Source organism: Zootoca vivipara, chromosome 3 (genome assembly GCF_965207765.1).
Source record: "Zootoca vivipara chromosome 3, rZooViv2.hap1.1, whole genome shotgun sequence".
NCBI classification, from domain to species: Eukaryota; Metazoa; Chordata; class Lepidosauria; order Squamata; family Lacertidae; genus Zootoca; species Zootoca vivipara.
The window spans coordinates 58,657,949-58,680,263 of record NC_142586.1 but is presented as its reverse complement, the minus strand read 5'-3'; the positions used below and the strand labels follow the sequence as shown (position 1 = coordinate 58,680,263).

General features: G+C 44.2%; 1 protein-coding gene across 1 annotated transcript; it reads left to right on the top strand.

The window, feature by feature from the left end:
* The first annotated feature begins 3,614 nt into the window (after positions 1-3,614).
* On the top strand, positions 3,615-21,638 carry LOC118082068 (interleukin-20 receptor subunit alpha). The gene is made up of 8 exons (XM_035108889.2): positions 3,615-3,939; positions 7,103-7,232; positions 8,234-8,412; positions 9,539-9,714; positions 11,368-11,506; positions 15,278-15,417; positions 17,633-17,924; positions 21,150-21,638. The coding sequence occupies exons 1-8, from the start codon at positions 3,843-3,845 to the stop codon at positions 21,350-21,352; spliced, it is 1,356 nt and encodes a 451-aa protein (XP_034964780.2). The 5' UTR covers positions 3,615-3,842; the 3' UTR covers positions 21,353-21,638.
* Positions 21,639-22,315: the final 677 nt, after the last annotated feature.

Sequence of the window (22,315 nt, the reverse complement as noted above, 5' to 3'; positions counted from 1 at the left end):
CATTTGAGAACTCCTCAACTTATCTGTATCCATATTATGTCTTTCCTTCATGAATGCTCTAAAAAGTGCCAAAATTAGGTGTACTCTTACTTTCCCTCAATTAGGCATGTTCTGTCCATTTAAGACACTTCAGTCTCTTTCAAACTCTCCCAATCCAGTACTACTATTCTGTTTACTTCTTTGATTCAGCATCTTGTTAGGAATGAGCACACAGCTGGACTTGCAACCACAGTTGTACAGGGCATGGCTTCTTCCAATGCCCCACCTCCAGCAGAGTGAGCAGAAAGGAGGATGGTCAACTACAAGTAGCAACAAGTGCATGTGCACATGTGGGAAAGCACCAGGTGCAGAACCACAAGAACCCAACCCATATTCCTAAACTTTTTCTGCTGGTCATGTGCGATCTCCTGCTGCAGCAAAGCTGCATCAGTTTGGCTGCTCTCGGTCCAGGGGTATGACTGGATGCTGGTGCTGTAGCTTCAGAAACCCAGCTGGGAGGAGGAAGTAGGGCTGTGATTCCTGCATTGCAGGGGGTTGGACTAGATTACCCTTGAGTCCCTTACCTCTACAATTCTATGATTCTCTTTGTGCAGGAAACCTACATTCCCAGGGGAACATTATGGTCACATAGCTACGATTCACACAAAGATGTGAGTCAATGTTTCAGTATGGACCTACATTTGCTCTCCAATTCTGCCATCTCCTCAGCCCTGCCCTCTTCCTCTGCTGTCCCCTCCAAGCTTGACGAAATGACAATAGAGAGCTCAACAGGTCTCGTAGACTGATGTCCCCCAATCGCCCAGTTCCACCTCCTCTTCGGCCCCCTAAGAGGGAACATTCCCAGCTGCTTCTGGAGAGGGTCGAGCTCACCCTCAGGGAATGGGTACCATTATGATGGCACTGTGTGATATAAAAGTACATTAATCACAACCTTGAATAATATGGGTGCTTGCCTCCGAAGTTCCCTCTCTCCCTTGCTCTGCATGGACAGTTGCCATGCAATGCACAGATCAGTTGGGCAAGCAAGCCGAAGTGCCCTTCTCTGTACAGAATTGAAATGCTCCCAATTCTGCAGAAAAGTATAACTGGGAAGATATACTTCCTGTTCCACCACCTCTACACAGGTCAACCATGGTGCTGACCAGGACCCAGAGGAAAATACCCATGAGAGACAACAGGAAGCCACCCAATTTCACACCCTCCTGGGGCCAACCATTTTACTAAATTCTGTACCCCTGCAGAGAGCAGAGGCCACCAGAAGCTTAATCCTATCTAGATAGTAATCTGTCCATACTGGGATGCTTCACCTGTGCATCACCTGTCCAGGAAAGAAAGCAAATTGAGATCATGGACTGCCACAAATGTTTCCCACCTGGCCCCAAGCATAGACCCTGATCACAACAGCACACTCCCATCCCTCAAACACATACACAACTCTGGATCTCCAGCTAATCTTATCCAAGCAGAGACAAAGGGCTGCTTAACCCAATCTCCCTCAGTATGAACAGCAACAGAAATTCTGCAAGAGTTCCGTATGCCACAAAAGTCCCCCAGCTCCTATACAACCCCATTGTTCATTCCTGTGTGCCAGCCAGCAACCTGGCAAGTGGGAATGTGCAACTGACACCCAAGCCATGTCTAATTTTGTGCTGAATTAGTCAGTGAGAAAGATGTTGCTGGCCCTCCAGCTATTGGTAGAATATGGCCAACAGCATAATCCTATGCACATCTCTACTCAGAAGCAAGTTCTCCTGAGTTCACTGGAGCTTGTTTCCCATAAGAAGGTGTGTGTGGCTGATTATTCTGTGGGAACACAGGATCTGAAGGGGAGGAGTTACAACTGAAAGGAGAGTTAGCAACCAGCAGCAGTGAACTTAGCTCAGTGCAGATCCTGGAAGCTCGCAAACAGGGGCCTCCAGCTATTGGTAGAATATGGCTAGCGGCACAATCCCATGCACATGTCTACTCAGAAGCAAGTTCTCCTGAGTTCACTGGAGCTTATTTCCAGTAAGAAGGTGTGTGAGGCTGATAACTCTGTGGGAACACAGGATCTGAAGGGGAGGAGTTACAGCTGAGAGGGGAGTTAGCAACCAGCAGCAGTCAAACTTAGCTCAGTGTGCAGATCCTGGGAGCTTGCAAACAGGGGCACCCTCCCGCTTAATCCTCCCTGCTAGAGTTCTGTCTCTTGGTGTGCATACCGTGTTTCTCCAAAAATAAGACACCGTCTTATATTTATTTTTCCTCAAAAAAACCCACTATGGCTTATTTTCAGGGGATGTCTTATTTTTATATATATTAAGAATGGTACAGTTTAACCTTGTAGTTTAACTGTACCATACATAGTGACAAGTCTATCACTATGGCTTATTTTTGAGATATATCTTATATTCCTTGAATGCTTAAAAATCCTACTATGGCTTATTTTATGGCTATGGCTTATTTTCGGAGAAACAGGGTTAGGACCAGAGGTATGGAAAGTGAGGAAGCTGCTACAGAGACCTGTAACACCTGTGCCATGTTTGTCATTCTACCAGAGAACAAGCAACAGTACACTTTGTAGCAAGTGCAAGCTGGCCATCTTGCTGCAAGAGAAGTTGCAGTAACTTGAGGCACACCTAGCCACACCTCAAGCAACAGGACAGCATGCAGAGTTACTTGACAGAGCTGAGTTGACTGAGACTGAGCACCAAGATAGATGGGGTGCCCCCAGCATGGAGAAAGATTGCCCAATGCAAGAGTCTAACCCCTGGAGGAATGTAGGGTGGTTACTAATAATTTAGACCGGAGCAGATAATACAGTGGTACATCTGGTTAAGAACTTAATTCATTCCGGAGGTCCGTTCTTAACCTGAAACTGTTCTTAACCTGAAGCACCACTTTAGCTAATGGGGCCTCCTGCTGCCGCCACGCCGCCGGAGCACAATTTCTGTTTTCATCCTGAAGCAAAGTTCTTAACCTGAGGTACTATTTCTGGGTTAGCGGAGTCTGTAACCTGAAGCATTTGTAACCTGAGGTGCCACTGTACATACATATTGCCCATTCCTATTTTCTGGTTTAAAAAATGCCTGAGTTGGGTACGGAGTTGAGTCTGGCCCACTGCTTTCCCTTTGCGCAAGTCACTGCCAACTACCCCACTTGCAATTTCACATGTTACATGAAATGTTCGTTGAGTTTGTTCTGAGCATATCTGGTCTAACTTGTCCATTTTCAAAGTTAGCCTTCACAATGTGCTTGAGTCATTGGAGGCCACTAGCAGAGCCTCCCCTAAACAGCTCAGTGATCGGGCAGGAATCTAATGAATAAGCTATCCTGGACCCTTGCAAATCAATACAAAACCCTGTACACGTGCACATATTGTGCAGACACACACTGTTCAGCTGCGACCCATCACAACTTACCAGTAGTCATTCACACAGAAAGTTAGACATATCTGGGGCGGGTGCAACATGTGTTGCCATCTTACTATGCAACTCTGGAAGCAACTTCTCTGCAGCAGGTACTCTGCCAGCTCCTAACAGCCGCCTCAGGCATCGTCCCACAGACAGACTCCTATTAAGGGTTAGGGCGGAGGTAAGTGGCTCCCACGTCAAAGGAGGCGCTCGGTCCCGCAACTCTTCCTCCAAGGCGTCCCGTCTGCTCCACCTTCTCCGTGGAGGAGGGAACCACCCCGTCCTCCCGTGAGAGAAAAGGCTCAGACCTAGTAAGAGAGAGGCAAGCGGTCCCTCAGGCAGGCCTGCAAGCTGTACTCGCGCCTGTTTCTGCCCGGTTTTGCGCGGCACGCGGCCCCCTTCGCCAGGCGGCCATGTGACCACGCACACAGGCGCACACGCCGCCCGCTCTCGATGTGTGACGCCGAAGCCCTGCCATGGATCTCGGCTCTCGGGCTGCTGCTGCTGCGCCTGGCCGTCCTTCCCGCCCCTGCTGAGCCGGCGGCTTCAGGTGAGTCCCGGAAGTAGAGAAGGCGCATCGCGCTATCTCGCTTGTTTCTACCATTCTGTTTGCGCTCTTTCAAGGCTTCGTCTGCAATCTCAGCGAAGGTTGCGAGGTCAGCTGGCAGAATAATAACCATGGCGATGAAAGTGTAGCTCTTCTTCTTCTTCTTCTTCTTCTTCTTCTTCTTCTTCTTCTTCTTCTTCTTCTTCTTCTTCTTCTTCTTCTTCTTCTTCTTCTTCTTCTTCTTCTTCTTCTTCTTCTTCTTCTTCTTCTTCTTCTGCAGCACTTCTTAAGAATCCTGTCTCCTGTCCTGTGGGCTCTTTGTGGTCCGATGTTCTGGACTGAGCTACCTGGGGGTAGTTTGATTCTGGCCTCGGTTCTGGAAGCTGCTTAAATGCCGCTATTCCAATTTGGAGCGGATAAACAAGAGTGCTTCTGAGCACGTGCGGAGTATCTTCGCCACCGCACGGATCACAAGTGCTGTGCAAGCCTTCAAAGCACAGGAGAGTCCTGATGGGACAGAGAGCTCTGAGAGGAATCTTCTCTTCCGCTCCCTGCCCCCTCTATTCCTCAAGGTTTCCTACATTCATGGGAGCCAACTCTTAGGGGCCAAGATCCCTTCTGCCCCACAATAAAATATTTGAGGGAGCGCCCCCCCCCCAGTTGATGGGCATTGCCATTCAAATGGTGTGTGTGTGCTGCATCTTGTAGTTCAGGCATCCCCAAACTGTGGCCCTCCAGATGTATTGGCCTACAACTTCCTTGATCCTTAGCTAACAGGACCAGTGGTCGGGGAAGATGGGAATTGTAGTCCAAAAGATCTGGAGGGCCGAAGTTTGGGGGTGCCTGTTGTAGTTGATTATGTGGGGCAGGGCTTACCTGTTTCTCCCCACCCCAATATTTTATTCAAATTGGCACTCTTGCCCAGATTGCTGGATATATACAATAACAAGTACTGCCTTTTCTTTTAAAGTTAACAGGTTATTTTTATGCATGACTACTTAGAAGTAAGTCCCACTGAATTAACTAGATCTTAAGTGTCAGGGCTCCCTTTACCTTTACCTTTTTAAGTGTAAGTGTATGGGTTTGCAACTGTAATAGGTTTAAGTCCCAAGTATGCATGCCAAAGGCACAAATGCAGTAAAGTTTCTGTAGTTATTTGAAGTTGTAAAAACAATTGTTTTGTGTGTGTGTGCGCGTGCGTGCGTGCGTGCACACACACACTGTTTTGAATCCACTCTCCTTACTGAATACTCTTGGGCACTCCCACTGTCCTCTCTTGACACCTCTCTTAAAATCTGTAAGAAATGCATCATAAAGATAATTATAGGTGTCTTCTGGCACCTTAATAGAAAATGCTGCGAAATAGGGTTCCTGCAATACTACGCAGCACAGTGTGTCTCAATGAGATGGAAATTCTGCATCCTCTATGCTGCTTTGACAGCTAAGAGTCTAAAGACAGTATTCATATTTTGCAATTCATATTACATACAATGCACGCCTATTTTGTCAAAAGTCAGATTTTGAGGAAGCGGGGTCCATGGTTGGTCAGCTTTCCGTTTTACATAGAAAAGTAGGAGAGTGAAAGCTTTTCCATCCCTGAGCAAGAGATAGCATCACTTTTGCAGCAATAAATCATATATAGAGGTGGTGATGTCCTTTTAAGTTGAGTACAAATAGTAGCAGCTAGCATGGTGAGGCTCATATGAATGAATTTACTTTATTGCGGTCACAGACCAGCATAAGGGGCAGCTCATATAATCCACACTTTTTTGTTCAGTAGATGTGAAGGATACTGAGGACACAAGTGCCATCTATACCAAAGAAGGGGAAAGTCTGATCTCTACTAAAGGACCAGGTTACCTGGCCTTTGTTAAATGGACGTGGGTGGTGCTGTGGTCTAAACCACTAAGCCTCTTGGGCTTGCTGATCGGAAGGTTGGTGGTTGAATCTGTGTGACGGGGTGAGCTCCCATCGGTCTGTCCTAGCTTCTGCTCTGTCCCATTGCTCTGTCCCAGTTTGAAAGCACACCAGTACAAGTAGATAAATAGGTACCACTGCAGCAGGAAGGTAAACGCCATTTCCGTGCATTCCGTGCTGGCCACATGACCCAGAAAGCTGTCTGTGGACAAACGCCGGCTCCCTTGGCCTGAAAGTGAGATGAGCACTACAACCCCATAGTCACCTTTGACTGCACTTACGGTAACTGTCTAGGGGTCCTTCACCTTTTACCTTACGTTTGTTAAAAGAGACCATCATTGGTTAGGAAGTGCTGGTGCCATGCTTCTTTCCTGAGCAAAGTGATAGCAAGAGTCACTGCACCACAATGCCAGGGACACCTAGATTAGTTTACATGCTATAACTACACTAATGTAACATGGTCATAAAAACAAGGCAGTTTTGGTTGCAATCAGAAACCTGAATTGCCATCAGCCAGAATCCTTGGCAACTGTCTCTGCAGACAGGGAAAACCGGCCAATGTTTAAAATCTGTTGGCCTGTTCATCCAGATGATCAGCTTTTCAAAACACACGTTTACAAATTGTGGCCCTGGAGGTCCTTTCGGGAGTAACATCCTTATTGCACCACCTGCAGGATTTGGTGAACTGCTCTCTTTGGGGCAGTTACAAGGGAAATGGTTGAGGAACGTGTGAAGTGGCTCAGGGTTAAACCATTTCTACAATTATTTCAAACAGCTGCTGGGGTCCAGGGCCAAAGAGGCAATCTCCTTGGGCAGCAAAAGTTTGGAGGCAGCATTGGCAGCACCCCAGCCAGTCCTTGAGCTCCCTGGCTAGGCATTTCCTTCTTTGGGAAGTCAGGCATGTGTGTCATGTGGCCGCATGGCCTTTTGTGCATCCCCTAAACTAGCTTCCTGTCCTCTGGTGCAGTGGAAGATGCTATTCCATTGCCTGTGTAAGGGGAAGATTTCGTCTGCCAGTCCAGTCAGCCTGTGTACATGAAACTAGAGAGGCAGCAAAATGTATTGGGCTATCCCTGCTGGGATCCATCCTGCTGTTCTTAGAATTGCTTTGTGGCAGCTGCAAGAATGCCACTCCTTTCACCTCATCCCTGATTATGACTCTTGCTGCATAGATCACAATGATCTCTTTAGTAGTGATTTTGCCCCCTTAATTGTCCACACATGTTAACTTCTTTGTTTTTCCCAACAGCATTGTGTTGTACTTTGCCCAGCCCTAGGAATGTTCATTTTGTCTCCAGAAACCTGAAGAATGTCTTACACTGGTTGCCGCCAGAAGGGATTCCTGAGGACAATTTAATTTATAGTGTGAAGTATTTAGTGTATGTTTGCTGTTGCTTTTTCTGTACTACCAATACTAGTTTGTGAGTTTGTTTTTTTAACGTTCTTTAAATGTGCAACATGCTTCATCGTGCTTTCTTTTGCAGCAGTAACCTCAAGGTTGAAGTTGAAGCTGGCGTAGCTTCATTCAGTAGACCGGCTCCTTTAAAATATAAAGAGATCTTGGATTCTGGCAAGACAGTGCTCACGAGTCCCTAGCGTCTCTGTCTGTCTCGCCCACATGCCCTCTCCTTGCTAGCACCTAAAAGGGAAAATCAAGAATGGTTCTAGATATTATATGAATTATTGAACGTAAGCATAGCAGTAAGAGGCATTGGCTACATTGCACATTTTCAGTATGATAATCCAAAATTAATCACTGGACATTGTAGGGAAACACCCAAGCAACTTTGGTCTGATATGTATGAGCAAGAATTAATTGAATCATAGATTCATAGAGTTGGAAGGGACAGCAAGGGTTATTCAGTCCAACCCCCTGCAATGCAGGAATCTTTTGCCCATTGTGGTGCTCGAACCCACAACCCTGAGATCAAGAGTCTTATGCTCTACCAACTGAGCTGCCTTACATTGATTTTTAAACATTTTAACTTGCATTGATTAAATGATATATATATTGTTTTAGTTCTTGCAAGCCACTGCAATGGCACTGCTTGAAAGTGCCTTATAAATTGAATTAATGAATAGTTCATACTGTCATAATCACTTCAGCACATAGTTAAACTATAGAATTCACTCCCACCAGAAGTAGTGATGGCCACCAACCATAGCTGCCAAGTTATCCCTTTTTTTTAAGGGATTTTCCCTTATGCTGAATAGGCTTCCTCACGAGAAAAGGGAAAACTTGGCAGCTATGCCACCAACCCAGAGGAATTTTTTAAAAGATTAGACAAATTGCTAGAGGATAAGGCTACCAATTGTTAGTAGCCATGATCATAGAACGAGCACTGACCTTTTCTCTTTCTATTGACTATTTAAAATTCAGATATGGCACAGCTAGATGGATTAAGGATGCAGAATGCCGAAATATCAGTCAGACCTGGTGTGACCTCTCACGTGGAACAAGTAACCATAAGGAGCTATATCATGCCAGAGTAAAAGCCTTTCTGAATGGAAGTTGTTCCAGCTGGACCGAATCTCCTCGGTTTAATCCACTAACAGACAGTAAGGAGACGCCTAAGGAATGCTATGTGTTCATAATAGTATTGAAAGTTTCCAGAGGGCAAATTACCAGTCAGAACTCATGTTGTGCAACAGACTCCACTAAAATGTGTGCGATAAAATGTGATGTGAGGGTTGCTTAAGCAGGCACTAGTTTAAACATGGCTTGAAAATTGCATTTATTATTCCTTCTATATAGCAAAGTGAATAGGGCTTTGATCCAGTGATCCTGTGTCAACACTGGATTTGAATCACACCTTTGTCATTTGCATGAACAGCCTGCTTGCCCAACTTCTTTGAGGTTCACACTGGTCTTAGCATTAATTGCATGAAAGCAGGGGCAAAGTAGGCTTTATTTAATCTGGGTTAAAAACCCAATTTGGCACCCTGCTCACACGCATTTGCGCACACACACACAGAGGGGGAGAGAGAGAGAGAGAGGCTGGGAGCCTCAGTGGTGCCCCTCTGGAGATTTCACCTGGGGCAAAAAAACACAGCTACTACTCCCCCCGCCCCCGCCCCCGCCTCATGGCACTGCATGAAAGCAGCTAGCACACACATCTTTGCTATGTGAGTGGTGTCAAGTCTGGGGGTGGGAATTTAATTCTGCTTTTAATATTATTGGTTGGAATCTGTTTTTAAAGTATGATTTGTATTGTGACTGTATTTTGGATTTTTTATATTTGTAAACTAGCTTAAAGGGGGCTTTTGCCTTTAAAGGCAGCCTAAAAGTATTTTGTTTTTATTTATTTATTTTTAAAAGTTCAAGGGAGTTAATAAGAGTTTGTAATCCACAATGGCTCACTCTGCTCTTATGAAAAGTGTGATAGCCCGTTGAGCTGTTGACTTGGGGTGCCATGAAAGGGCAATAAATCAAACAATTTATCATAAGGTTGATGGGGAGAGAGATGCTTATGGAGTTTTCTGCCTCAGTTGCTAAAATACCTTCACCAGCTTTTGAGTGTTACAAATCAAGGCTTAGGCAGGGATGGTGGAGCAGGGAGGTGCCCCACACGCTGCGTTGCAACTGCACATCAAAACAATAGACTGATGAGGGAATATTATCACAGTTGGCTATAGTTGTTTTCTTGTCACTATACACACATTAATATATGCTTTTCTTTTCCAGCTAAAATTGATCCACCCGCGTTTGCCTTGTCTTCTGCTGAAAAATCTATTTCAGTCATTGTGGCTGCACCTAAGACATGGAGCAGAAACTCCAGAAAGGAGCCTAATTATCTGCATGAAATATATCCCACCCTACAATATAACGTATCTGTATTCAACACTAAGAAAAAGACACAGGTAAAACTTGATTAGAAAGGGATATTAAGCGATTTAAATTGGTTTAATTGGAGATGGCCATGTTATTAGGATGTTAAGGGGCAGTTTTCTGCTTTGCGGATATGTATGTGGATGGGTAGGTGATGAAGATGAAGGATAGTTCTTGGGAGCACAGCATAATGGGGAGTGTGAGCAATGAGAGTGAAAATAATGTGGGAATATTAGGGATGTGGCTTAGGATATATTATTAGATAGATCCTATCCAAGCTTGTGTTATCAAGCTTCCAATATCAGCAGAGTGACATTCCCCTTTTGTGCGCAGCAAAACGTGAGCGTTTAGGTTTGCTAAAACCTCTACAACAATATTATACTTCCTGGCAAATCCCCCTTTTTCCTCTTAAAAGAAATACATGACACAATAGTCTTAAAATAAGATAGAGTTTACTCACATGGCATCCTGAGTTAACAGCATAATCTCAGAAAGGCAGGCTTGCTTAGAAAAGTTACATTTCTGTACATGTGGAGACTACTTAGTAAAGTAAGACTCCATTTGGTCTCTCTCTTGGCAGCAGGCCAAGAGAGACTCTGCATCTAAGATGTTGCTTCTCTGAAGTGTGTGGTCCAAGAGAGGGAAATAGCTACTGGCCAGTGAATTTATCTGCCACCTTTCCCATCTCATTTGCATGTGTGGAGGGACAGGAAACTGACTTGGTCAGGTGTTCCTCCATGTGGACACTCTGGGAACTGTTGTGACTTGTCTGCCCCAGTATTCCATCCCACAAATAACATGGTGCTTAGTCATGTAAATGACTTTCCCCTGATAACGACGACAGAAAACCGCTACACGCGCAAGACAGTTGTGGGCGGTTACAAATCTGGAGCAGAAGATTATATGTGGGGAAGGGATATTTAACGCTTTCCACCTTTAAAACCTTCCCCTCACCCAAACTGCTTTTTGTCCCAACAAGAGGAAGAGCCAGGAACTAGCTGTGGCAAAGAAAGAAATGCCAACCTGGGTACCCAGGGCTGGGTGCCATGTCCAAGCAGATGCCTGTGATCCTATCTTTCCAATTACCTGAACTATGCGATGACTGTGGTGGCTGGGAAGAAAGTGAAGATGTGACGTGAAAGAAAGCCAGCAGTAGAGACTGAAATTGAAAGCTAAGAAAGGAGAGAGATCCTGTTCTTTGGCTATCGTCTCTATCCTGATGGCACTGTTTTTTAGCTAGCTCACTTAATCTCAAAATATAGGCCTGCTTTCTCCTTATATGTAGGATTAAGCCTTAAGGTATAACAATCTGAATGGAGATGCACGTTTTTCTCCACTCTGTGGTGTCTGGTTCATAGATGAAACCATAGGTAGAATGTTACAGGTAGGTAGCCGTGTTGGTCTGACGTAGTCGAAACAAAATTTAAAATTTCCTTCCAGCAGCACCTTAAAGACCAACTAATTTTTTTATTTTGATATGAGCTTTCGTGTGCATGCAGGTATCTGAAGAAGTGTGCATGCACACGAAAGCTCATACCAAAATAAAAAAACTTAGTTGGTCTTTAAGGTGCTGCTGGAAGGATTTTTTTTATTTTGTTTCGACATAGGTAGAATGTTCCTGTGTTTCTCCAATATATTGCTGTATAGTTAAGTTCTGAAGTGTGACCATGTCTTCTTTACCCTAGTGGATGTTCTGTATTAAAAGCAACAGACTTGATGTGTTCCATTTAGAGTCGAATACAGTGTACTGTGTCACAGTGCAGGTATATATTACTCCACTCCTGTTCAGTGGAGTCTCCAAAGATTGCATTGCTACTTTGAAAGGTAAGCAAAGAACTATAAAACACATCTCCAATACAGGATGCAAATTTGTTGCTTTAATATCAAATAGTTCTAAAAATAGATAAAAGCAGTTGAGAAATCCTTTTTTTGTACAAGTCATGACAAGATGCTCTTGGCTTTACTAAGGTACTAGTGGTTTTCAGCCCGTTCAATAACGGGCGCTAGAATCCTGGGGTTCGGAGAAGCGCTTGCGCAGCGCTTCTCCGAACCCTGGGACCTGTCCTTGCTGTCGGCGGCAGGGGGACAGGAACGGAGGAGGAGAAAGCGCTGCTTTTTCCTTCTCCGTTCCTCTCCCGCAGCCGCCGACAGGAAGCAGACATCCCAGGGTTCGGAGAAGCGCTTGCGCAGCGCTTCTCCGAACCCTGGGACCCGTCCTTGCTGTCGGCGGCAGGGGGACAGGAACGGAGGAGGAGAAAGCGCTGCTTTCTCCTCCTCCGTTCCTCTCCCGCAGCCGCCGACAGGAAGCAGACATCCCAGGGTTCGGAGAAGCGCTTGCGCAGCGCTTCTCCGAACCCTGGGACCCGTCCTTGCTGTCGGCGGCAGGGGGACAGGAACGGAGGAGGAGAAAGCGCTGCTTTCTCCTCCTCCGTTCCTCTCCCGCAGCCGCCGACAGGAAGCAGACATCCCAGGGTTCGGAGAAGCGCTTGCGCAGCGCTTCTCCGAACCCTGGGACCCGTCCTTGCTGTCGGCGGCAGGGGGACAGGAACGGAGGAGGAGAAAGCGCTGCTTTCTCCTTCTCCGTTCCTCTCCCGCAGCCGCCGACAGGAAGCAGACATCCCAGGGTTCGGAGAAGCGCTTGCGCAGCGCTTCTCCGAACCCTGGGACCCGTCCTTGCTGTCGGCGGCAGGGGGACAGGAACGGAGGAGGAGAAAGCGCTGCTTTCTCCTCCTCCGTTCCTCTCCCGCAGCCGCCGACAGGAAGCAGACATCCCAGGGTTCGGAGAAGCGCTTGCGCAGCGCTTCTCCGAACCCTGGGACCCGTCCTTGCTGTCGGCGGCAGGGGGACAGGAACGGAGGAGGAGAAAGCGCTGCTTTCTCCTCCTCCGTTCCTCTCCCGCAGCCGCCGACAGGAAGAAGACATCCCAGGGTTCGGAGAAGCGCTTGCGCAGCGCTTCTCCGAACCCTGGGACCCGTCCTTGCTGTCGGCGGCAGGGGGACAGGAACGGAGGAGGAGAAAGCGCTGCTTTCTCCTCCTCCGTTCCTCTCCCGCAGCCGCCGACAGGAAGAAGACATCCCAGGGTTCGGAGAAGCGCTTGCGCAGCGCTTCTCCGAACCCTGGGACCTGTCATTGCTGTCGGCGGCAGGGGGACAGGAACGGAGGAGGAGAAAGCGCTGCTTTCTCCTTCTCCGTTCCTCTCCCGCAGCCGCCGACAGGAAGCAGACATCCCAGGGTTCGGAGAAGCGCTTGCGCAGCGCTTCTCCGAACCCTGGGACCCGTCCTTGCTGTCGGCGGCAGGGGGACAGGAACGGAGGAGGAGAAAGCGGCGCTTTCTCCTCCTTCCTTCCTCTCCCCCAGCCGCCGACAGGAAGGACGCGCGCACTCTTCCCCCCCCCCGCCTCCTCCAACCGCCGCTCCGGCGGGAGCGGCGGTTGGAGGAGGCAGAGTGGGGGGAGAGTGCGCGCGCGCAGTCTCTGCTGTCCAATCCCTGTATCCCTGGGGCACATGCGCAGTGACCCAGGGACACACGGGACATCTGGACGCAGGGACAACATGGACATTATTATATAGGATATAACCTTGTTTCTTAGTTAAGCTTTCCAAATAACAGTCAGCTGAGGATAAGTCGTATCTCCAGGCAACCCTAATTGCTAGATCTGTGCCTTAACAATAGGCTAAGAGCTACTACCTCCTCCCTTGAAGTTCTAATAGATCATTAAAGAGCCCATGGATCTATAGAGACACCCAGCCACTCAAATGAGGCAAAGGATCATCCAAATATGCCCAACTGGTAAACCACAGATTAGATTAGTGCAAAACAAGTGCTGGAACTGCAGGAGTGGGCCTGATGTAGGGGAAGGGGAGGAATCATTGCTCAGAAGCATAGATCATGCCCAGGTAGAAACTGCTGCCACCCCCATTGCAAGAATTTTCAAAGGAACAATACTGTCATTCTCACTGAGCATTCTTTTACAAGAAAGCTATAGGATTATCACAGGCCATAATGTAAGTCACAAAAAAGTCATGGGCAGCTGGATGAGCCACTTGTCTGATTTGGTATAAGGCAGCTTCTTATGTTCATATATGTTCCAGGTTTATAAAGTTTTTCTTGGTTAAAAAAAATTACTCTCTTCAATGTCAGAAGACCTGGAAGCACCTCTGCCACCTCTCTCTTTCCTATGTGGTGATAATGGGAAATGTGCAGGCATTATCCTCAACCCCCCCCCCCCCCCGGGAAACTGCTAAGGCAGAGATCTTCCAGTGTTCTGTCCAATTACTGCAAAGGCACCAGGAGGTTACATAATGGCTTGCTTTGAATTGTGTCACCCTGACTAGCTTGTCCTTTAGGTTTTCCTTTTCCCACCCTGATTTGCAATGCCTCTCCAATGTTCTGTCACCATCACCGCAACATTTCTGGCTATTGGCCTGCTTAGGAGAAGCATCTTTGAGCCGTGTTCATTTTCCCATCCATTCCCTCTCAACCTGTAAATTACCCACAATAGCCTAGTGCTCCATCCTCCAAAAAATTACTGGTCTCCACTTTCCACTCTTCAGTGAAGGAAAATCAAAAGTTATATATTGCCTGCTGCACCCATTTCAGGTTAGAGCTGCAGAAATAGGCCCACTTCTTACCGCTTTCCTTTTTCAGCTTTGCCGTATTAAGTGGCTGCCTTTTGGTTCCATTCGATTCTGAAGAGCATAATTTTGAATCTTTTATTAGAAACCAGCAAGTCAGCCCTTTTTAGTCCCTGTTAGCAATCTGTGTATCCCTAATAATTGGGGGAAATTAGGCAAAGAAGAATCTGCTGGCAAGGACCTCAATAACTTGCTAGGGAAGAACAGCCTAAATATAGAGTTTAAAAGAACCTAGCCCAGCTGCTCTACGAGTAAAAAGTTACAGAGTGCATTTATTTTACTGCATACATATGACTTTGAAAGGGATAAAATTTCCCAAATGCTGTTTTATAAGTGAACAAATTGGGAGAAAGAATGGTGTCAAAGTGCTTTTATTGAAGCTACAGGCAACATTTCTTCCATTCTGGCTGGCTTTCATAATTTTCACTGTTGTTCAAAAATCTTACAATAATTTATAATACAGTGGTACCTCGGTTTACGACCGCTGCGGTTTGCGAACGTTCAGTTTGAGTACGCCGCGGACCTGGAAGTCTTTACATCCAGGTTCCGCGGCGCGCGCATGCACAGAAGCGATCTGCACGGCGCACGCATGTGCAGCAACGATCTGCACGGCGCATGCATACACAGAAGTGCTCTATCGATGCTTCGTGTATGCACAGAAGAGGTGGTCTGTTTATGGACTGCTCAGGGAGCGAACGGCTCCCCGGAACCAATTATGTCCGTAAACCGAGGTACCACTGTACTAAAATTGTTGAAATCTCAACCACTTGTAAAATACTGTTCAGTTGTGGCATGTATTTTTTAATGTTTTGTATTAATAATTGATATCCTTTTTATTGTTGTCTTCTTTTTTTAATGGAGCCTATTTAGACTTCCATATCCAATTACAAGTGATAAATGCTGATGACTGCTGGATACTTGGAAAAGTGAACAGCATCTAATGCACATTTTTCTCCACAGACTCGGCTTTCAAGGAGACTGCGACAATCTTACTCGGATATATTTTGCCTGTCCTTCTAATAGTCCTTATTATTTTGGTGTCAAGCTGTTGTGTATATAGGTACATTCATATCACAAAGCAAAAGTACCCTACAAACTTGGTAAGGGTTCTTTATTATCCCTGTAGTATGTAATGCATCACATAGTTAAGGCCCAGTCCATACACTTAAAAACTCTCCATGTGAAAATATTTATTAATTAATATTAATCAGACAAAGGCCTGGTTGAAGAGGAACATTTTCGCCTGGGGCTCGGTTACTTGGATTGGGGTCGAGAAACTGGGGCAAAGAGTTGGAACCCTCCTCCCCCCATAATCATGCCCCCAGTCCATATTGGGGGCGGGGGCTGCCACTGCTTCATTCCCCATGTTATTGCTACATCATATTTAGTATGAAGCCATATTAATTAGTTTGGGTTTTTTTTCAAGACGTACAAGAAAAGGCAAATGCTGGCTACCCCCGATTGGTTGTGGCTCTCAGGCATAGGGGTTTTCTGCTGAGAGCCTTTTTAACTGGAGATGTCAGAGCCTAAACTAGTACTTTATATAAGAAAGGTAAGTGCTATGCTACTGAGCTGTGGCCCTTCCCCATGACATTCTTGATCTCAGGGTTGTGGGTTTGAGCCCCACATTGGGCAAAAGATTCCTGCACCATAGGGGGTAGGACTAGATGATCCTCTACAATTCTATTATTTTATTATTCCCCCACCCACCCAATGTGCATGTGCTGCATTTTCTTATTTCACCTAATAGGCTAATATTTAGTAGTCTTAGTTCCACAAACTTGCTGATAAGCATCAAACAGAAAATTATTGGGAAGAATCTTTGCCTTAAGCAAGGACTAAAGTATTCTCGGGCAAAAAACACTGAGAAGCCAGCAGCAAGGCTATATTTGCACATAAAGATGCATTAAAAAAAGAAATCAATGACCACAAATTATGAATGGATGAATTAATTGCTGAGAAAAATAAGAAATTAAGAAATGCAGAAGCACTGAACTGGATCTACATTGTCCCCAGCTATTCCAGCCCTTGGAATTTGCAACACATATATCCATCAAACTACTGTACCTGGCTTTAGTGTCTGCCATTTTAAATGCACTACAATCTTCTTAAACATTTTTTCAACTCGCAACCAAGCATAGGAACCACTCCGTTCAATTAAAAATCTACAAATGCAATTCATTGCTTTTTGTCTACAAAAGAGGATAAAAGTAATGGCCCCTGACCATTTTTTTTCCTTTTAATTGTTTTCCTTGTTGAACATAATTGGAAGACTACTGCCACTATTTATACATTATATTAGAAGGATGGTTCTGTGGGGAAGGGCTGCAACTTGGTGGCAGAGTATGTGCATGGGGTCCCAAATCTGATCCCTGTTATTTCCAGGTAGGGATGGGAAAGGCTACTGTCTGAAAACCTGGAAAGCAACTACTTGTCAGTATAAACCACAGTGAGCTGATGGCGCCAGTGGTCTGTCTCAGCAAAGGTGGCTTCCTAACTTTCCAAGCTATTGTTTGTGCAGCAAAATAATAATATAGATCAGTGCTTTTTTCTGGGGGGGACGCAGGGGTACACATACCCCTAAACATTTTGTGAATCTAAGTTTGGCCTCATTGAGGGGCCATATTGCAATGAGAGTACCCCTAAACATTTTTTAGGGAAAAAAGCACTGATATAGATAGTATTGACTTGTTCCACAAATTGGTGGAAAGGAAAGGGGGTGTATGCAATACTCCCCAATCTGCATAATAGTTGCAGTGTGAAAGCACATAAATTTTATACATAGACCTAATCCAGCTAACATTATTCAGGACTAAATTCAAGTAAAAGCAGTGAGACTTTGAGAGCAATCCAATGCACACACCCTTATGCCATGCTGAAGGGAAGACATCATATTAGCTGGAAGCGCCCTTCCACCCAGCTCTCCTGGCAGAGCCATTCACCACTGATCTCCCCTTGCCACCCACCAAACAGTGGCAGTAGCCAGCATCAGGCCCAGAAATAGAGTGTTCCAAGTGTGGAGAGGCAGTGAGGCTGAACTAGGCTAGGATTCATTGACCCTGAGCTTGTCGGGATGGGAAGCATTGAGACGAGGTCAACTTGGAATGCTAATGTATAGACAAATGTAGAAGAGTGCCCAAGGGATAATCAGATCTCTACAGCCCACGTGCACATTAACACAGTGGTGTGTGTACAGCCTTAGTAAGTAATTAACTTTAGCTGGGTTGGGGCTTTAACTTAAAAGTAGAGACTGCAATTAACGGATCTCTCCGTTTTCTTTTTTAAATTATAGCTTGCTTTTTTCCCCCTCCCCAGGTTTTGAAGTATAGTGACAAATGTGAGAGAAGCGATTTGTTTCCTTCTGAAAAAACTGTGATTAACTTCATCACTGTTAATATCGCTGAAGAGCAGAAGACCTCTCTGGAGGACACTCGTTTACTAGGCAGTGCCCACAGCAGAGATGGATGTTGTGATGGAAACAGTGTTGAGGGAAAAGCTTCAGAAGTGCAACTAGTACAACAAGATTCTCAAGACACTTGCCTAAATGAGGAAGTTATGTTTGAAAATGAGCAAGATGAGATGAAGCTTGTATCTCAAAGGGCTTCAGGTGAGAAGCACGAGGATGAAGTTGTGGTCTATGAATTTGACTTGAGGGCTGAAGATACAACTCTGGTTCAAGAGAAGCTGAGCTTAAAAGATGGTATTTGCACACTAGAGGGACTGCTTCACAAACTGAAAAAAGTGCCTCCAGATTTAATAACTGATGGAACAGAACAGGCCTACTGTCCCCAGTTTGGTGTGGGAGCTCCAGGTATCCGTTCAGAAGAGCAACCAAGAGAGACCCTTTTGAATAAGATGGGTTCTGGACATAACGGCCTCCAAGTTCCTTCACAAAATTTGGTTGCCAATAAACCAGGCCAAACTTTTTGTCCTCAATGCAGTGTGGTGGCAGATACTTGTTTGCCACATAATCAAAAAGAGAAAAGAGATGCACTTGAGAATCCACAAACTTTTGCAAACGTAGTGATGAGAAGCACAACATCAAACCATCAAACATGGGCCACCCAGGACCAGGAGGTAGCAAAGAAAGCAGAAGTGGAAGATGAGCAGAGCATAATAATAGATTGGGACCCGCAGACTGGGATACTTAATATACCCTTGTCTAATTTAATAAGTGATGAAATAATTGAGAATAAAAAGTATGAAGATTCTCTGGAGGAGGGACTTCTGTCCAGAGTTTATGAGAGACAGTGCTCTGTTGAGTTGTTAGAGAGAGATGAAGAAAGATATCTCCTGCACCTTAAAGAACAATGGGGACTGCATATACAAATGCAAACCTAACTTGCTTTCCCATCATGATTTAATTTGCTACTAAATAGAATTATTTTAATAGTTATGATTAATTGTTTACAGTATGAAGCTGGTGACCATCAAACCATCAATGACTATGAAAGGTTTTAATTACTGGGGAACTCCAACAAAGTAATCTACTTTTATTCATTCAGTAGTCATGCACCAATGCATGTACTTGTTGAGAATTGCATTGGTTTGACTACGGAAGGAAATGGCGGTGCAGAGCGGGTTGCCTGATTAAGAGACGACCGCTGCCGGGATTTCTAAGTGATAGGGGTGCGTGCCAGGGTTAGACAAGTGGGGTCTCGAGGGGACCAGCCGGGCATCAGCAGTGAGCCGGGGGGGGGGGAGAGAAGCGGCTTGAGTCTGCCCGTGGCTCCAGCGTAGTGTAAACATCCAAAACCACGAATCGCCACCTGAAGCAGCAGACTTTTTTTGCCAAGATTATTAGACTTTAAAAACATAAAATTTTTGGATTAAATGAATTTGGCAAAGACAGAATTTAAAAAGGAAGTTAACCATCTTTTGAAGGACAGTTTCTGTAGTACTGTATAGACTTGTGAGTGGGACTAAAGATATTCGGAGACGCATCAGTCTTTTGCTACTTTTAAAACTGCACTTTGTTACTTATTAGCAAACCATCTCTTTGTGGATACAAAGAAATTAACTGTTGCTCTTTGAACTTTTAAAAGGAGTATACATGAATGGAGTGGAGTACCCTCAGGTTTTTTTTATGAATGACAAAGCTGTTTCCATGAATGAAAGTGATTAAAGGATTGGGGGGAGGGGAATCAAATAAATGTTAAAGGACCCTGGATCTTGGCAAATCCTACCAAAGCTCAACAGGGGAACACTTTTCAATAACTGGGAGAAATCTCAGGGAGGAGAAGTGCCTGGGAGAGTGGGAGGAGGAAGGGGAAAAGCTTTAAATGAGCAGGACCATACATTGGAATATAAACCGAGGAGAACATTATATATTGGATTATAAATACCATTTGGATTACAAATACAATTTGGAATTCAAAATTAATTTACATCGGGAAAATATTGGATTTTAAATAATAGGTGGGAACATTTTGTACTACAAGATACATGTGGACTATAAGATACGACCAGAGACTTTGAAAGCAAGGGAACAATGCAACACTATTTGTGGACTGTGATAACTACCAGGTTTCTTTTTTTTCTTTAAATTGTGTATATATGTGTGATTTTTCCTTTTCTTTTGGATTACTTTGGAATTGTCTGAAATTTCTTTAAAAGTGAAACTGTTGATATATACTAGAATAAAATTGAGCTGTGATAGGGCTTATGGGGGAATTTCTACATACAAGTTTAAGAGTGAGAAAGAGATAAGGAGGTGGAGCAACCTTGAGACAGAAGTGTTTTGAATAGGATGAAATATGGAATAGGATGAATTGCAACTATAAAAATGAATGTACTTCCAAGGATGTTATTTCTCTTCCAAACCATTCCAGTAATAATGGGGAATGCACGATTCAAAGAATGGCAGAGAGAGATCTCAAGATATTTCTGGAATGGGAAAAAGCCAAGGATAAAAAATAAGATACTGTACAAACAGATGTGAAAGAAAGAGGCAGTTTCTCACTTCCAGGCTTAAAATTGTACTATGAAGCTGCATCCCTAATATGGATCCGTGATTGGATCAAGTTAGAAAGGGAGGAAATAACAGAACTGGAAGGACATGATAACAGGTTTGGATGGTGTGCTTACCTATGGTATGGAAAAGCAAAAATACACAAAGGGTTCCACAATCATATAATAAGGAGATCATTGTTCAAAATGTGGGAAAAATATAAAGACTTACTAGAACCCAAGACACCCTAGTGGTTATCACCAATTTAAGCATTGTCACTTAAAACATTGGGGGGCGGGGAGAGAATTGCCAACATATAGAGAATTACTGGTTGAACAAGAGGGGAAACTAAAACTGAAAGAATATGAAGAAATAAAATAACATCTCCAAAGTTGCACCATAGACAGCTAAAGGATATTTTCAAAGAGGACAATAAGAAAGGCTTTTTATATTCAGTTTCCAAATTCCAAAAGGAAGTGATAGAAGAAAATTTGAAACTATTAAAAAATATCCTTTTGGAATGGGAAACTAAAGACGAAGAAGTAAAATCAGTAATGATTAAATGGGCACAAGACATAGGTCACAATATACAATTTGAAGATTGGCTAAAACTGTGGAAAGTAAATTTGTAATTCACGGATTGTGTATTATTGAGAGAGAATTATATGAAAATGATGTACAGATGGTAGATATCACTGGTTAAATTGGCAAAAATGTATAAAAATGAAAAGAAAGAATGTTGGAGATGTGAGGCAGAAGGTACGTTTTATCATATGTGGTGGGATTGCAAAAAGGTAAAAATGTACTGGGAAATGATACATAATGAATTGAAGAAAATGTTGAAAATAACATTTGCTAAACAACCAGAACCTTTCTTGCTAGGTATTTTAGGCCAAGATGTACCTAAAGAGAAGAGGACCCTATTCATGTATGCTACTACAGCGGCAAGAATTTTGATAGCACAAAATTGGAAGCCCAGAGAAATGCCAACTAAAGAGCAATGGCAAGAAAAACTGGCAAAATTGACAGACAGACTTCGGGGGAAAGACAACAGTGACTTTGAAAGAGAATGGAACAATTTATAGTATATTTGCAGAAACAAAAGAAGACTATTGACTTGATTGCAAGGTTTAAATAAACACTCACACCTTTACAAACAACAAATATGTAGAATATTAAGAAATAATATAGTGTATTTTTTAAGAAACAGCAGTGTGTAAAAAGGGAAAAACAAATCAGAAGTGGAAGTTGGGGGAAGCCCAGGAGGGGAGGGGAGAGGGAATGTAAAATACATGTTATGGATATGAGATGTATGTAATGATAGAAAAAGAAAATTGAAATAAATAAATAAATAAAAAAGAGAGAATTGCATTGATTCAAACCAAAATATTTTTTAAAAAAAACACAAAACCAACACCACTTAAACACATACAATAGAGTACATACTTGTCAATTTCAGTACTACAGATGGAAGATGCTTGATCTTGAAAAGAAATGGATTTTCAAAAAGCTTTGAGATTATCTATTTGCCTCAGAGATGACATTGTCCTAGGGTAGTGGGGTAGTAGCTAGAGTTGAATCAAGTGATAGTGTCATTTGCTGTAAATCAGCCAATAAAAATCTTGGGGGCAGGAATCGCTTGGCAGAGAGCAACTAACAGCCCCTGGTAGATACAACATTATAATGGATCTGCCTGTGACTACCAGACATGACTGCTATATGCTATCTCCAGGATCAAAAGCACCATACTTCTAAATACTAGTTTCAGTGAAACAACAATTGGAGGGGGTGGCATGTCCTGTTTGTGGGCTTTCCATTGGCATCTGGTTGACCCCAGATCCTTTGGTCTGATCCAACAGGATTCTTGTAGCTTGGTTTCCACTCTCCTCTGCTTTTTGGCTACTGCATTCGTGCAACACCACACATTGTGACTGGTGTATGCTGGGAATAGCACATATAGGAAACAAAGGGGGAAACCCCATAGGCCCTGTTATGTCCCAAGTATGTGAAAAATACACCCCCAGTCTTTGGAAACAGAAGTCTATTAA

Coding starts and splice junctions, on each gene's coding strand:
- LOC118082068 (XM_035108889.2), top strand. CDS start 3,843: ATGTGTGACGCCGAAGCCCTGCCATGGATCTCGGCTCTCGGGCTGCTG. Junction 8,413..9,538: donor GTTTAATCCACTAACAGACA/GTAAGGAGACGC, acceptor TTTCTTTTCCAG/CTAAAATTGATCCACCCGCG. Junction 9,715..11,367: donor ACACTAAGAAAAAGACACAG/GTAAAACTTGAT, acceptor TCTTTACCCTAG/TGGATGTTCTGTATTAAAAG.